Raw genomic sequence first — 17,650 nt, 5'->3', positions numbered from 1 at the left:
CACACACACACACACACCCACACCCAACCTCCACCCCCCCCACCCCAACACACACACACACACATCCCAACTTCTATCCATCTAATGTTATGGAGGGTGACACAATAGTACAGTAGGTAATGTATTTAAAATATTTTTAAATACATTACATGACATAAATACATGTTAAACTGATATTTTAAAAAAATAGCCATTGGCATTAAAACCAGAGAACTGCACCACTTCATCACAGGATAATAGATGTTTAGATGCAACATTCAGGTATCATAGATTTTTACAGCATCTCAGCCCTCAGCGATTACCTAGGCAACCCTTCAATACCACTAAAAACCATAGGAGGGCAGTAAGGTGCAAGGAAGTGTAGTTCAGTCATTCCGTCTAAAGAAAATTAGGCTTATCCCAGAATTCTAAGAGTATACTTTAAATGACTGACATGACACAGGATAAATAACCAGGATGTTTGCTGTCAAACAATTTAGAGAAAAGCAGCTGTAGACCACCAAAAACCATGTATAGTCTAATATAACTTTGTCCAGTCTCATTTATATTTTTATGTTAATGGTTGTAATGTAGGGTGAAAAAAGGCCTTTGCAGATAGTTCAGAAAAAAATATTAAGATCATTATAGTGATACGCTGACCCCGGAAGAAGTACCGAAAAAAATCCATAAAAAGAGCTACAGCCACACTTAATACTCTGGAGGATGAAGAAATAATTCCATCAGGCCTGGCTGGACATATGTGGCAGCATACAGAGAAACAACGACGATGAGGAGGAAGAGCCGAAGAAGAATGCAGCAGAGATCGGTCGTGTCGGCGTGGTTCCGGCTGGATTCGTTTTGCAGGCTGTTTGGGAATACTTAAGACGGGCGCAGAGCCTACACAAGAATGTGCAGTTTTTAGAGGGGCGGAGACAAGCTTGCCTTGCATCCATAGCGAGTGTAGGCAGCCTCACCGTGGGTCGCTGTAGAGACTAGCCTAATTAAGTTTACAATAGGGAACAGCGACGTTCTCTCTCGGTTCTTCTTGGCCATAATGGCTGGATGTTTTTCGGTTGCAGAGACGAGTCATACAGCCCGGTAGGCATTTTTTTTGTCGGTGGCGCTGAACTAACCAGAACCGTCTATGGCAAAGTGACACTGGTACTCGAACAAGTGACCCGCCTAACATAGTTGTAAGTGCGGCTTTTTGGGAGAGAGACGCAACATTGTAACCAGAAGGAAGCACTCCGCAGGGTTACATTAAACGGATACCAGCCGGATTTTCCTGCGCTTTAACGTCAAAGGGCACCCACCGCGGCTGTTTCCCCTGCGGGGTGGCTATGAAAAGTGGACTGTCTGGTTTGTTTTCTCCATCCACTTCCAGCCTGCATGGAACAAAGTGTGCTTTCTGTCACATAACCTGCGCCGTGAGGTAGATCCAGGCGGTTTGTCAGCGTTGGGTTTTGGCTGTATGTCCTAACATTTGTCATCAAGAGTCCAGCTTCTCTCCCGAAATCATCATGAGGACCACCGAGGAGACGGAGGGCTTTGACGGCGAGGCCTCCAACACTTCCATGATCTCCGGGGCCAGTAGCCCGTATCAACCCACCACCGAGCCCGTCCACTCAAGGAACGTTTTGGGTGGGATAAGGTGCGACATGGAGTACCTCAAGTCATACTTTGGAATTTTAAAGGTGGTTGAAGTGGTAAGTTTGATCATGGCCATACATTACTACAATGTTCGGAGATGTACAGCATCATAAAAGTGACTGAGGCAAACTATGACGCACCATTGGTGGATAGCATCCACTAAGCAGCGACTAACACGGGCGAATACTACACTTATTTTAAGCACTAACTTAACATTTTTGAAACTCCTGTATTCTGCGCATTGACACCTAACTTATTACTTGTGTCGCTGAAGTGGAAACCCCAAAGTTAAAATGGTTTATTTAACTAGATGCGGCCGTACAGGTTGTAGTTTACCTTGAACTGCATCCCTAATAGTGGTCAGTCAGGTTTCATGCCTACCTCACTATGTGTGAGGGTATATGTGCTGGGTTGCTACAGACCACAGCTCTCAATTCAGCCATGTTTTGCACAGCTTGCCAGACAGTGTATTCTCAGTAGACTTTTATTTTGAAGGATGCACATTGGCACCATTCTGTTGATAAATTTCTAGCTCTTGTGACAAGCCAGTATTTAACATGGGACTTCATAACTTTTTGTTGGCATGTTTGCTAGTAGGTACCTATCCAATGTCTGACTGTTTTCTGCTAGTCCTCTGCTGCTTTCAAACCCTTAAATGTGTTTAGGAACCATGGGTCTACTCAGCAATGTACCGGTGTGTATTTGATTAGGTCTTAAATCATGCTTTGACAAATAAAAAATATCTTTTTCAGCATTTCCTTGTCAGGATCTAGTAGTCACTAGAGAAGTGCACATTTTCACTGTTATTTTAAATCAATGCACCTAAACCAGATGTCTGAAGTGGGAGAGGAGGCAACAACAAAGCAAAATGAGGGCTCCCAAAGCTCTGACAATTCACCAGAGGAGGAAATATCTATCAAGCCACAGCCATTTCTCTTCTTCTGGTGCCAAAAAACTCACAGACAGAGGCCTGCACACTCACACACATGAAGTAGTGAGTTGAGGAAACTAGCAATTACCTCTAACAATGTTAGTGGATAGCACAAGCAAACTAAAGGCCCAAACTGCTTGAAGATAATACTGCACAATTCTGGCTTCTCTGGATTCAGTTTTTAAAACTTTTGCCTAACTCTAGAAAAAGTAGTTTTTGAAAAGTATTTTCATTCTGTGGGTGGCTGGGTGTCCCAGTGGCCTGAGAGAAGAGCGCGGTCAGCATTTACTGTTGCACACACCTGTGATGTTTACCTCTGTGTACGTGGGAAGTTAGGATAGGAAGCCATCTGTCATCAGTGTGGGAGAAGTTTGGAGCATGCGGTACCTGGGAAGATTCATATTCACAGTCACATTTGTTTCACAGCAAATGCTAGAATGTTGTCTTTGACTTGACTGTTCAGTGGCAGCCTTTAGCCATTTCCCTTAGCTGCAGTATATGCATTATAATGTGCCAAGTATTGTACAACCAAAGTAAATTAAGTGTATAGGCATTATCTTGGCTCATATTGCTAATCTACTATTTACTTGAATGGTTTGTTAAGAGCTGGTACTGACTTTCCACTTTGAACTAGTCATATCTTTTTCATCAACAAGGACAGGACCAATGAAAGTCATTCAAGTTTACATTCAGTATACTGGAGGAGGCCTGCAAGGCGTGCTGCCAAACTCTAATAGCTTCACTGGCTTGCATTTTTACTGCTCTGTCCTTTAATCATTTAACTCTGTGCTAACTGAGGCCTTGGTGATGACCTTTTAGAACAGATAGATGACAATGCAAAACTGACTGCATGTTGTAAGGTACCGAAGTACCTAATGTAGCACAGTTTCTGCTTAATCTGTGAAAACACTCTTTTGACAAGGAGGTGCTGTGCCTGTTATTTATATCACTGTGTTAACGGAAAGTTGTCCTGTGGCTGAGAGGGCAGTAGTTGTGTTGTTAATAGATCATCTTTACACAGCATGTGCAGTTAGCATCAATGCAAAATGGAGTAATGTAACAGCTTTTGTGATGATGTCAGTTTTGCCAATTATCACTCAAAAGTTAATGGACTTTATTCCCTCACCTTCCCTCTCTGGCCTTTGTTCACACTTCCTTATTACTCTACCAAGGAAATGTTTACAATATTACCTCAACACCCTTGTTTGTACTAAGGTAGTAATTACAAACCACTCTGACATTCACACGGGCCCCTGTTTACGGAGAAATGCTTTGTTTTCCTCTGTGGAGACCAGGATGCTGTGTGCTAATAGACCTGTGTAGTTGTAGTTGTGTAGGGCTCTTAAAAGCATTTGCACATGCTTTTAAAGAGCCAGTCAACTTGTCATTCCTTGGATGAATGGACACACAGGCTAGTGTTGACCCTGTACTGATCGGACACAACCCCCACAAGGCTGTAACCTGACCGAGGTGTGTCCATCCTGACAGCAGGTTTGTCTTTGTCTCGTTGCCGTGACTGGGTCAACAAAGTCCAGTCGATATTCACCTCATGCCCCTCTACACTGACAGGAATTTGATACCTTGTAGGGCTTGACGGTACATCAATCAAACTGTATGTTTCCCAACAAACCTTATAACTTATATCAGTTCGCTCGTAAATGTTGTGTGGAGCCATGTTTCTCTTTTTTAACAAGGATGTTGTGATTAAATATTATGGTAAGGTGTGTTTTTGTTCTGTGAATGTTGTGTAATGAAGTTACCAGATGCTCCCAAATGTCAGTGAGCACTTCCTTCTCTGAGAGACACCATATGCTCCATTCTCCTCTGGTTGAAACATTACTTATTCTGAGCTTGTGGGGAGACATAAAGACAACAAGAGCGTTGTGCATACATGTGTGGAGACATGCATGCTGTTGCTGCTGCCATGCCCTCTGGGGTGAAATATAACCTATGTTCAGGCTACATTTTCCATCATATAGATGACTGTGGGCTGCTGCTGAAGCATATTCAACTTTTTTGTGTGTGTGTGTTGCTGAAGTCCCATACCACTAGGAGTGCAGCATATAATGTTGCGTAGTCTCTGCAGTGAGGCCTCTTTTCTCCTCCATTAATTTTCTGTCCACAACAGATGGTGTATAAGAGGGGTATCTGAGTCCAAGAGGCCTTTAAATGCAACTAATAAGATGCTTAATCTCAAACATAAGGATGTGTGTGCATGTAGGAGAGAAAAGAGAAAGAGGGTTGATGTGCATGATCATGCACTTATGCACAAACGATTAACCGGTTGTGTAGGGGTGAAGGATGGCACAAAATCATTACTTACAAGATTATCCAGTATGGTGCTCTGTGATCCCCTGCCTCCTCCCCTGTGGCCGCCTGACACCTGCTACACAGGGACTTGGGCGGGGAGGGGGCAATATGCTTTCTTCAAGAGGCATGACATCATCCAACAGCCCAAGCAGCCCTCCACTCCTGTTTGGGTGTAACTGTTCTGGTTGTGTTACAGTCACAGATGGACTGCTATCCAGCTACACGCTCTAATGAGGCTGCAACAACAGCACAAAATAAAACTTTTGTCTCAATGATTGTCAGCCCCATGGATTTGTTTTCTCTTGTCTTTGCTTTAGTGTGCCACAGGTTATGTGTCTGCTGTCTGCAGTGCTAATGCATTGCTGTCTGTGGACTTCAACATGTGTCCTGTGAGGTGATGTCTCGGCCAAAGATTTGAAATACTGGACAAAGAGGCTGTCACAACCAGGACAGTTCTCTACTGACAGTTCACTGGTGCCAGTCATCACACAACAACACTTTAGACAATACACCCTGCTCATTAAACTGGACAAACAGGCTATTGAGCTGTTGAGAGCTAGGGGAGAAGAGGAAGGGTCTTTTTTGCAAATTAGACTGGTTGGGTTTGTTCTCAAATACATTTGTTTTTAGCGATGTCAAGGAATGTGATGCAACTAGCTGGGCTGGATTCAATTTGGCATCAGATCGGCTGAAAATCCATATTGGATTTCACAAACAATACAGGCGATAGAATTTTTAAAGTCAGAGCTTAGAAGCTTTTTTACATGGACACTATGGAATCTTATTAGCTTTATAATAAACAAGCTTCAGAGGTTTAGGTACAACCACCTCTGAGAGACTGAAAGACTTTTCTGTGAAAGAAAGGTAACTGTCCTCTGTCCATAAAAAAAAGTTTTGCTGTACAGTTGGTGGAATTCAACTACTTGCAAAACAAGTCCTAGCAAAAACAGGAAAAATATAGCAACAATACCTATTACATGCCATTTAAGTTTTTCACTGCTCAAAGATGGACTGTGTCATTTATGACCAGTCTTCACATACTAGGCACAGGTTTAGCAACTCACTGTCCTCCTTTCATCTTCAACAAATAGGGCCTGTTTTGAACATGCAGATACAAACAGTAGGTGACCCCATTTCCATATCATCTCCATGTAGTATTATGTCACATATTAAAGGGACAATTATGAGGATATATTGAGTAATGTGTTCTCTATTGCTGATTTAAACAGTTGGTACATAGCATAGTTTAGTCCACTGCCACTGCTCAGTTGTCAGTCCCCCACCCCACCCCTGTGTTATCTGATCATTTTGTTTATATAATTTTCAGTTGATCTTCCCTTTTTCCATGTCAATTACCCAGAGACATGCAGTCTAACAGCCATGTGATCATCTCAGCAGTGTTCTTCCTTCTCTCACTGCACACCTCCATTTTGAGACTAAAGCAAAATTTACTAAACCACCTTCTGCAATCCATGTACTCCTCTAATGATGTTATGAACTTTTTTCTTTTTTTTATCAGTAACATGAGAGGACAGACCACCACCTTGCAACCTTGTACCATCTCATTAGAACAATGTAGATCAGTGAGGCATTCAGTGTCTTTTACTGTTGTTTCCTGTAGTCTTAGTAGTACTTAGTAGTACTTTACAGTACTTAGTACTGTAAATGAGTTGGTGAGATACTGTAACAAATATATGTTATGTTTTTCCCCCTGGTTTGAGAGGAATTGTGTCAACAAAATATTTTACTTAATCTATCAAACTCTCAGGCCTTGATTACATACTATTTGTACTATTTTTTTTTTGTTCTTGGGTCTGTTGTGTTGGTTTCTAAATCAGTAACACTTGCATGGAATTACACTAAGAGATTTTGTGCAACTTCTAGAAACCTTTTTTAAATGAAGAAAAAAGAAAAGGAAGAAAACACAGCACATACTTAACACCTGTGTTAAATTTCATCTGCTCACGCAAAACCGCCCCTTGCAGTTTTCATTAACATTTGTAAATACCATGCAATCAAACAAGTGTATAGAGGAGAGAGAGACACAGAAAAGACAAAAGGCATGCCGTAGTTGACAATGAAACTGCTCTTCCAGGCACAATATATAATGAGTCTCATGTGAAGAGTAAAAAGTTAAGCAAATTTCACCCTAAGTTGTTTTGCCATTTGGAAAAGCTCAAAAGTGGCCATGGACTTTTTTCTTACAGTTTAACCTCCAATTATCCCTCAACTCAAACCCACAATTATACAATATATTATATCAACATTTGATAGAAAACGTCCAATGATTCCAGCCCTGGTAGACCAAGCAGATCTGGTCTAAACTGGTTCTGTATTCAACTGCTTCAGGTCGATAATATGTCGCAGTGGCATTCTCATGGTTCTGTTAATGTCTCTGGGTTTTGGACAGCTCTGAGCCAATCAGTAATCTGTGTGTGGTTTTTGTCGGGGTCTAGATGGCAGGAGAACACCTAAATAGCTGAATTCTTCCCATACTGTGGTTTGTTGATGGATGTTGGCTGGAGGCAGGCATCATCACAGACCGCCAGGAGTGGGACTCATGAGATGGGCTTATGGCCTCTGGTCTATTCATAGGACAATCACTTCATCATCTGGAAAGCTTGGGATTTCAATGCTAACAAACACTCACATAAAGTTACAGGACTGGCTTGACCTACAGTACCCTTTATGCTTAAGAACAGTATAAGCAGTAAGCATTTGTTTTTTTGTTTTTTTTTTAACTTTTGTAATATGCATTTGTTATATCTGCCTTGCTAATCAGGTGTTGAATCATTTAATGTATTTCTGGAATAACTAAGCAAATGCTACAATCCAGTCGATTCAATATGCCCCTCGTCTTCTCCCACTTAACTCTTGTCTCTCCTCTCATTTCAGGTCCTATCACTCATTGGATTCATCTGCATAGAGACTATCATGATGTGTTCTCCCTGTGGAGGGGTCTACTTCTTTGAGTTTGTCAGCTGCAGTGCCTTCGTAGTGACAGGAGTCCTCCTCCTGATCTTCAGTCTCAACCTGCACACCAAGGTGCCCCATGTCAACTGGAGCCTCACGGTACGTACAGGGAGACATAATACATCATATGCTCAGACTCATAAGACATTTGGCTGTTTACGTTTTATGTTAGATTACATAATATGTGTCATCATAGCAAAATAGTGGTAGAGCAGAAGGTTAATATGATTTCAGATGTCTGGAGCTTTAGTTTTTTGCAAAATTTAAATCTAGATCAGGTGACAAGTGCATGTTTTATTTTTGTAATATTAGCAACATTAATGGCAAAAGTGAAAAAAACTCTACTGTGACATTCTCATTAACCTCAGCAGTGCTTTGTGCGAAGTGCTAACTGAACAAGTCTTAATTATTGTGCTCATGACAGCATTTAGCCCAAGGAACTGCTGTGCCTAGCATCACACTGTTAGCATGGCTGATGCTAACATGTTGATGGCCGAAGTTCGGTCAAAGTAAAGGTCAATGAAAAGTTTAAGGGTTAACAGTATGTGCTCATCACTCTTTCTTTTATTTTCTTTCTTCTCGTTATCATAATTGTCATACCTTTCACAGCATTTTGGTCATAAATGTTATCATAATATTAAACAATGGATGTAGCAATCTGCATTGAGCCAGACTTTTCCTGAATGTATTGTTTCTTCCTACAGGGAACTCTGACTGAAGTATATTGTATAGGAGTATTTAGTGTCAGGGTAAAGCTTAGCACAAACTTATTATGCAAGGTAATAGTTATACTGTGAGACTATAGTGAGTGTGGAACTGAGAGCACACAGTTTCAGCATTACCACCAGGATATGCACTGTCAGCTGTAAGCAAATGAGCTAGTGGGTGTTCTCCAGCAGATACTGGTTGCCTTTCACTATTTGCCTACACACACACACACACACACACACACACACACACACACACACTGGTGTGTTCTGAGCTGCAGCCAAGTATCTTTTACAGACAGGAGTGGAAAAAACGTCTTTAACTGTATTTCCAGGGGCCACACAGCTTACAGTACATATCGTAGTAAAGCAGTGGATGTTAAGCCAGATGTCCAAATCCAACCATAGCTATCGGATTGCTTTATGGTATCCATGGTACAATATTCCACCTCTAACATGAAGAGAGGGTGTGCCTTTGGCTTCTACTTTTGGCAGAACGACACCAAATGAAAGCTCTTTCTCTTTTTTTCTTCAGTCTCAAAGAGGCCAGAGCCAATTTAAGAGTGCTGATCGAGGAACTTTTACCAGATACCTGTGACCAGTACAGTCCATATGATCTAAAATCCTCCTGTTCGTTCTTTTCTGAGACACTGTGTTCCTTTTCTCCTGAGGCCCGCTGGCCTTTCTAATGACAGCTCTGACTAGTTAATTATTTTTCCACTCAGGTGAGTAATAGTCATAGAAATGTGTAATCAACATGTATTATGTGTGTGTATGAGAGAGCCATTAGGCTCACAGTAGAGGTTGTTCTTCTTCAAGTGTGACTCTAGCTGGCTGTGATTTGGCTTATTGGTATTGCTGTAAGTCATGCTGTTATGCACAAAGGTTTGAAGTCTGTCATATTTAGTGAAAAAGAACATTGGAGAACAACAAGCTCTGTGCTTACACCACAAAGACCCTCTGCTGTGTCTGTTTGGTTTGTAAATTTTAGCATGACTTACAGTAGATGTTGCCTTCAAGATTTCACAGTCTCTGCCCTGACTCCAAACTGTAGTAGCTTATAGTAACAAGCCCACAGTGCTTGGTTGCAGTCCACAGTGTAGGCTCTACCCCACGCTGTTTATGTCTATCAAGTTCAAAGCTGCTCTAGTCAAATTGGGCCCCAGGGAATTTCACCATGAGTAAGCATTTCAGAGTGTTAACCAGCTGTTAACCCTTTTGCTGCCTTCTTCTGTTTCCCAACACTGACATTACTCCTCTATGGAGCGAGCTGTGTTGTAATGCGGTTGAGAGTTTCAGAAGGAGGGTTTTCACTGTACAATTATGTGCTATGTGATCCCATCTCCTCCAACTCACCCTCTATGATGACTTTGGCAGTGCAGAAGGGGAAACACAGGTCCTGACCCCACTCCCTTCACCTCCACAACTAAATGAATGCAGTCTCTGTGACTTTAGTGATTACGTTGAACTTCAGGGTTTAGTTTGCATGAATGAGCTTGTTTTGCACAATTGTTTGGCTAGACAGATGAAGGCAGACCACACAATGCATTGTTTTCCTAATTCTCACAGCCAAATAACTGTCGGCCATGCTCAGGGGTTCTGGGCCAGAAATGGGGCAACCCTGAGGACACACACACACAGGGAAGAAAATTCACAGCCGAAAGGGGAGCAAGAGGGATAGACGGATGTTACTGTTGTTATTCTCTATTCTTACAGAAGAACAATGGTTTGAATGCCCAATATATTCTGGTTGTTTTGTTCTGGGAGCACACAGTTATTCATCACAGTTAATGCATGAATAAATTGGGCACTTCAAAGGAAAGACCAATGGTGGGTGCTGACTAGACCTGACACAGCCTTACATACTAAAGCCAAAATTAAAAGCTACTGTTGGTGTATCTGTTTATGTCACAAAAATATCAAAATTTGTACATCTACTGCCTATATAGATATAGTCATATTTATTCAGAAAGTTTGTTGTTAGAATAGTTGAGAATTCTTCAGTTTCTGTGTTAAAATTGGTTTCTGCTGCCATATATACTTTCCATAACTGGCTGCCAACAAGGTATGCAAAAACCACAATATTTTAACAACAAACTTTTATGAATTAATTAAATGATAAACCATGGCTTGTATAAGAACCTTGTACAAAATTGAATTAAAGCTATCTACACCTTGTGTTTACAGTCTATTTGTTGACATTTGGGTAGAAAGTCATAGAAAGGTGTCATAGGAAGTCATGCAGCTAGTGCTGATGGTAGTTGACATTTGTATTGTACAGACACCTGGATTACATACCTACCAACTAATGGATACCTTGCAGGCAGAGGATTAAGATTCTAGATGGGTTTCAACAGAATGAATAGTCTGTATGGCCAGTATGTGTGCATCCCTCCTTATTTCTCTGACCCTGTGTTATCCTGCTCATAATGACCAATGTCTCTTTGCTGAATCTACACACACAGCTGAGAGTTTCTGGTTATTATTAGCTATAGTCATTAATCTATCATCAGGTCAGACCAGAAACCACTTTACTCATCTTGTATTTACTTTACCTGCAAGTCGAATCCAATAAAAGCTCTCTGGGTTTTGACAGCTGAAACTTGCCACCCAAGCAGACAAAAGACATGGAATACTTGCCTACTATCTTTATTTGTCTTTCAGAAGGAATCGGGCATAGATGTTTGAAAGCCAGAGATGGATTTTATTGTTGCACAAAGCTTTCTGGGCCAGTGTGACTTTCTGTAACCCTCAAGAGCATAGACTACATAATTAGTGTTCTGCTTCATCCTCTAGGGTTTCCATGGATGCAGTCTTATGAGTGGTGGGAGCTTCTATCTTGAGAGCAAAACATAAATATAGAACCACATACAGTAACACGGAGCATTGTGTGTACTCTTAACAAATACCATAGAGCAAACATACCATTTTTGTACACCAGTCAGAAAAAACCCCAAAATAAAACGGTTGCTGTTCTTGAAGCCCTCTGAATCCAGTTCCGATCCTTGTCTTACCTGTAAAGGGACTCTGGAGTTCTCTACATTAGTCTAGGTCATACAGGACCACATTCACAAATATGGTAAAACAAAGTTATTTGTTATTTAGTTTTATTTATTTTGTTGATATAGTGTAATACTTTTGCGTTCCATTTAGAAATTAAGCAAATTTTTGGGATATCAAAATAATTTTACAAGGGGGCTTGAGCTTTAAATCAATATATAGTTTGACTAATGTTTCAATTAGATACCAGGTTATGTGGCTGGTTGTTAAGGGGCTGAGTAAAGCCTTTTCAACTAAAACTATATATATGTGTGTATATAGAAAGCTTACTAGTTTTATTCAGTGCTCTGAAACTCAGCAGAGGGAGAGAGAAGATTGTAAAACAATGATACGAGCCAATAATAAGCCAGAGAGCCAGTGGTTTGGTCCAGTCTGTGCTTATGTTATTTAAGGTTTTACAGAGTGCTGCCCTGGTTAAAACGTGGAATGTGGGAGAGAGTAAAGCAAAGAGGCTGAGGGTCAACTGAACTGACTGAGGTACTGAGATGTAGAAAAGCTTTTCTGCACACGACAACAGAGCACCGGAGAATGAATTTAAGCAGTATTTCCTGTTTAACCAGTTTGGCGAGATGAATGAATGCATGTGCAGTGTCAGCAGTGTTTGTAGTGTGTGATGGATCAGGCTTTGATTTCAGTTGAAGGTTAGAATTATTACACTGGTGTACACTGACTGTGTCAGTTAGCGTGTGGTGTTATGGTTCCATATTAATGTGTTACTGATTACACCGCAAGATCAGTGACAAATTATCACAGTTGTTAATGCTCCACTGAGTTGTCTGCTTCATCTGTTGCATGTCTGTCTCAGTGTCTGTGACAGGGCCATTGTATGTGCCATGTGTGTCATATGAGAGACCACGTCTGCTATGATTACAATCATGCATCTGATCACGAGGGCTATGCCCCAGTCACGCTGAACGCTTCATTATTAACCCTTTCCCGACTGTCTGAGCTGCTGAAAACAGGGGAGTAAAACATCAAAGGGAAGTATCTCTTTTACTCTCGTTGTCACATGTAAAAAGGTGGGGCATGGAGTGAGTTGTGTGTGTGGAGAGGGTGTATGTGTCTGTGTTTAATATGAGGTCCTAGATGGTTTTTCAGTATGTGCTGTTGGCCTCTTTGCCCTCCTGTGGTTTTAAGCTCACAGTGAAGCACCAGGATATGGTCTGGCTGGTTACATGTTTGTTCAACATGGTACAACATAATTGAGGATGTGCTACCTGGACATAGAATCAGCTCTCTTAAGACTAATATGGGTTTTACTAGCATCAAAAAGGCCTCAAATGTTTTCTAACATTTTAAATAGAGATTAACTTATAGTACTGATACAGCTCCACTGTTTATGCAAAGCTTTTATTTTATAAATTTCAAATTTCTTGATTACTTGACCTGCTTTAGGGTAACAGACATCTCTGTGCTTTTCCTCTCTACTGTGAGGAAATATTTTGTGGGTTTAAAATTAAAATGTAAAATGCAATAGGCAACTGTCATAGCATTGTTTAAAAGTGTTGTGTGTAGCCCACTGCATGAGTAGATGTATTGGGTATATTATAATTGAATTCATGAATTCATTCATGATATGTACTTCATGTGGGACTTGAATCCACAACCTCAAAACTTCTGCAGAGTTTTCTAACAGTTTGGACCACTGAGGTAGAAGCATTGGAGGACTTTTTTTTTTTTTTTAGCTTTTCACTCTTTCTTCTGCGCTGTAGACTAAAAAGCACAGCATATAACTCAGGATCAAACCCACAACCTCCAATCTACTTATCAGCTGCCACACTCTCTACGCTACAGCTTATGTCACACTGCAAGGACGACAAATGACCATTTATGAGTTACTCTGTTTCAGCTGCTCACCTTATGAGATAGTTGGTATTTAGTCCTGAAAGAAAAACATTGATGTACATCGGGAGTCTAAAAATATTGTGTGTGTTTTTTTGTCTTCCTGTAGGACCTGGTTAACACTGCTGCCAGCACCTTCTTCTTCTTCTTGTCATCTCTCGTGTTGGCCTGCATCAACCACAATACTGGAGCTGAAATAGCAGCAGTGGTGAGTGATGAAAGCCAACCTGCCTGCTTTTTTCCAGTTATGTTGGTACAAACAAGGTAGACATTAGTAAACCTCTCATCCAATCAAGGCATCTCATAAAGGATGCATACATGTATATGAATATACTGATGCATTGAGGTCTGTCAGCTAAGATCTCAGCAAAGATCTTATTTAATTACCATCCTTTCTATTGTCTATGTCTGGACAAGCAGAGGCGATTCTGGTTTTATTTTATTAGCTTCAGTTGCTTAGATTTGAAATTGACTCACACATGTAAACCTGAACTCACATTCTTTAACACTGGATAATTTGTGTTTATTCTTAGCTAGTGTGATTAAACTTGTGCATCAGCATGTGTCTATTCATGCACTTTAAAACATTTAAGTTTGTAAGCCTGTGCAGATATTCATGTTTCTGATTTAACTCCATCAGCCTAAATCACATTTGCACTGACAAATTTGCAAGGAGATATATAGCCTGTAGATTTTTATTTCCTTTTCAAATTCAGACATTGTTATTCTGCTTCCTGTTTCCACTTTTATGCAGATCTTTGGCTTCATAGTGACACTTGTGTATGGGATAAACACCTTCCTGGCAGTAAGGAGGTGGCGCCTCGGCAATGGGTGTCAAGGGGCACCTCAGACCAGCGAGTACATGCGAGCACGCACAGCATCTCGCGGAGAAATGGAAGCACGACCTGAGCTTGCGTGAGTGCTAGCAGACAATCTGAAAGACTAAGGGAAAGCCACACTACAGGCAGCTGACTGAGATGGACACTACTCTGCCTTCAGAACAGTAATTCTTTTAAGTTCTGGGCAGAACGGTCATCTCGAGCTCACCACACGCTTCCAACTTCTCATCACAATACTTCAGCTGTGCTCTCTGCCTGCTCAGCTACATGGCCACAGACAAGCTATGTGACTTTGTTAATCAGTCATCCTGGCTGCAGTTATACATATTGTAAAGATTCTCGGGAATTGAAGATAATCTCTGCAAAACCTTTTATCCACATATCTTTCTAAAACAGTGTGAAAGATGACTTCCACAAAGAGACAAAAAAGGCTGACTTGTTCTCACGAAGGTGTTGACTTTTTAGAAGGTTTTGTGTTTCACTGTGAATGAAATCAAGTAAAAGATGATCAGCTTTTGTATAGTTTGCTTATGTCACGCAGCTGTCTGTGAAGTCTGTGGTAATAAATGTGATCGTGGGATCCAAGAAGCCACTGTACCAGAAACGAAAAGTAACCTGCAGTACAACAGAAGCACCATGACTTTACTGATCCTTCTTGGATACTGACATCAGCCGTTTGCTTCTACCTGTGAGCAAGGTTGACATTTGATACTTTAATCTAAACATAACATGCTAACATAAGAGTTTGTTTCTCCTTTGTCTTGACTAACTTTGCAAATGCCTTTTAACATGTGACCTTTAGCCACTGTTAAGATCTGTGCTGCCAGCAGTTATACAGTAACAATACAGGGTCATTATTAACTGCAATAAAGACAGGCAGTACAACAAAAGGTCAAAATATCTGAAATCTGAAAAAAAAAGATTTACTTATTTGTAACACAAATGCATACAATGGGTTTGATACAATTATGAGACCAAAGTAAGAATTCATAATTCTTCGTTCCACATATTTTATTCCAGGTTGTGTGTAAGCTGTCCAAAAAATATTTCCTCACTAGCATTCCAAAAATTTCAAGGTCTGTGTTAGGTCAACACTGTGAGCCAGGAGTAGGTTATATCAGGCGATGATGAGGTAATTGATATCTTGTTACTTTTTGCACATATCAGAGGCTTCAGGTACGGTACATCAGTGAGATTCATTTTGAAACAAACATCAGTAGGTGACCTGGTCAAGATCAATATCCTTAGCCTATATACTGTATCTCAGGTATTAACACACTCCTTCATTCTTTGATTCTACAAAACATTTGAAATGAAATCACAGGGTGCCTCAACCAGAGCGCTGTATTTCTTAATGCCTTCCTAAACATTGTATATGATAGGATTATCACAGAGAATTGAATAAATTGATGCTTTAAGTTAAGTGAAAAATAGTAAAGTGAAGGCACAGAGAGTGGGATGGAAATACGGTACATTTAACGTCATTGTCACAGCTTTCATTCTGTATTTGGTTGAATTAAATGTCTGTATATGTATCTGCAGTATATTATCACACACTTCATTTATTATGAAATCTCTGTCACTCCTCATTGCAGGCATCATAAAGCTCGTACACAGAGTACAAAACAGACTTGCCATTCCTTAAAGACAAACAGGAGGCTCACACTAAAATCACATCATATTTGATTTTTAGGCTGAAGGAAGAAACATCTATGTAATTTTTTGGTGTCTTACATCACCCTGATGTATTGAATCAACACTACAGTTACATGTTCGTGTTTTCTTTGTTGTGTGAGATCTCTTCCTGTATATTAGGCTTGGTGAGTTTGTGCAGGGTCTAAATTGACTCTATGGCTCCATCTCCTGGTCGTCTTCTAAAATGTATTCCTTGTGACTTCAGTGGACTGAGTGTAGTTACACCCAGGTAATTACAGCATTGTGTGTGTGTAATGGAAGGACCAGAAGTGTACCTGACTGTGGATTAAAATGAAAAACAAAAACTGTATGGCTTCTTAAATAGCCTCAGAAGTTACACTATACAGTATGTTTGATTAATCAGGCTTTTCTTTTGTTTCTAAGTAACTTATATCATGTTCTACTGCTATTTCTCTCAGTTTGGTGACTGAAATAATTGTATGAAAAGACAATCACATTTGTATTTATGTATGTTACTTACATTGATGGATTTGTTTTTGAGTGATATTATAACAATCTTCACTTAAACATTTGTACAGCATCAACAAATCATGCAAGTGCATTTTGCTATTTGATGACATAAACTGACCATCATATTTTTCAAAAGCTATGAAGCAGCAGCTTTCTCTATGTACAACTTTATGCTACACTATGTTATGAAGAATTTGTATTTATGAGAGAGAAAAAAGTTTTCACATTGTGATATGAACAGCATACATGATCAGTTTGACTAAATGAAATTAGAGGTGAGAAGCTCTTCTGTTTCCTTTTAATTCTGTGTGCTTTGTTATGACCACGGCGAGGTCTGTCTTGTACAGCATGGAGCCGTACTTAGGTGTATTTTTGTATTTAAAAACATTCTCAGTAGGCTTCACGTCAGTTTATAGTGACAATATAAATAAAATGATTTGGACATTATTGAAAATAGCTCAGGTTTTATTCTGACAGTTTATGCACAAAAGACAAAAGGGCAAAACAATTTTTTAAAAAAACAACTTTATATTTCACTTACAATAGTCCTGCAAAGGGACTCATTAATAAAATGGCACTGCATTCATCTCAATTGTAAGATTACTTTTAAATTCGTATGCATGGCAAATGGGTGTAGTTGTGTTTTGTTGCTGTCCAGTGAAAACCAGACAAAGTGAAGAATTAAATGTACCTTTATGGGTGAAATTTATCTAACTTCTTTGGAAAAATAAACCATTTGAACAGATGAAAGTTTTCGTGCCTTTTTTTCTTAGCTTGTGAAAAGTTATTGTTTTGGAGAAACATGTTTTTTACAGGACAGTGAAGATACTGTATATAACATCACATTCTGAATAGCAAGGACAGTTTGTTGCATCTTTTGCTTTGCAGATATGTGCACAGTCTCAGCTGAGATAGATCTGGGAACTTTTTCTTAATTTTAATTTAATTTATTAATATCACAATAGCACAATAATTAATAGTTATTAGACATAACTACAACTTTGGATTTTTTAGTTTTCCGAACCCTAGCCCTAACTTTTTAACTAACCCTAACCCTAGCCCTGACTTTTTTAACCCTAACCCTAGCCCTGACTTTTTTATTAACCCTAACCCTAGCCCTGACTTTTTTATTAACCCTAACTCTAACCCTAACCCTAGCCCTAACTTTTTTACAAACCCTAACCCTAGCCCTA

The 17,650-nt window shown here is 40.0% G+C and overlaps 1 protein-coding gene across 1 annotated transcript; it reads left to right on the top strand.

Moving 5' to 3' along the window:
• Positions 1–652: 652 nt before the first annotated feature.
• Positions 653–17,207, top strand: cmtm4 (CKLF-like MARVEL transmembrane domain containing 4). The gene is made up of 4 exons (XM_018683127.2): positions 653–1,685; positions 7,766–7,942; positions 13,562–13,660; positions 14,207–17,207. Exons 1-4 carry the CDS (start codon positions 1,500–1,502, stop codon positions 14,369–14,371), a joined length of 627 nt encoding a protein of 208 aa, XP_018538643.1. The 5' UTR covers positions 653–1,499; the 3' UTR covers positions 14,372–17,207.
• Positions 17,208–17,650: the final 443 nt, after the last annotated feature.

Source organism: Lates calcarifer, linkage group LG2 (assembly GCF_001640805.2).
Source record: "Lates calcarifer isolate ASB-BC8 linkage group LG2, TLL_Latcal_v3, whole genome shotgun sequence".
Lineage (NCBI taxonomy): Eukaryota > Metazoa > Chordata > Actinopteri > Centropomidae > Lates > Lates calcarifer.
Note: the sequence above shows the minus strand (reverse complement) of the source record. Positions and strands in the feature narration are given on the sequence as shown.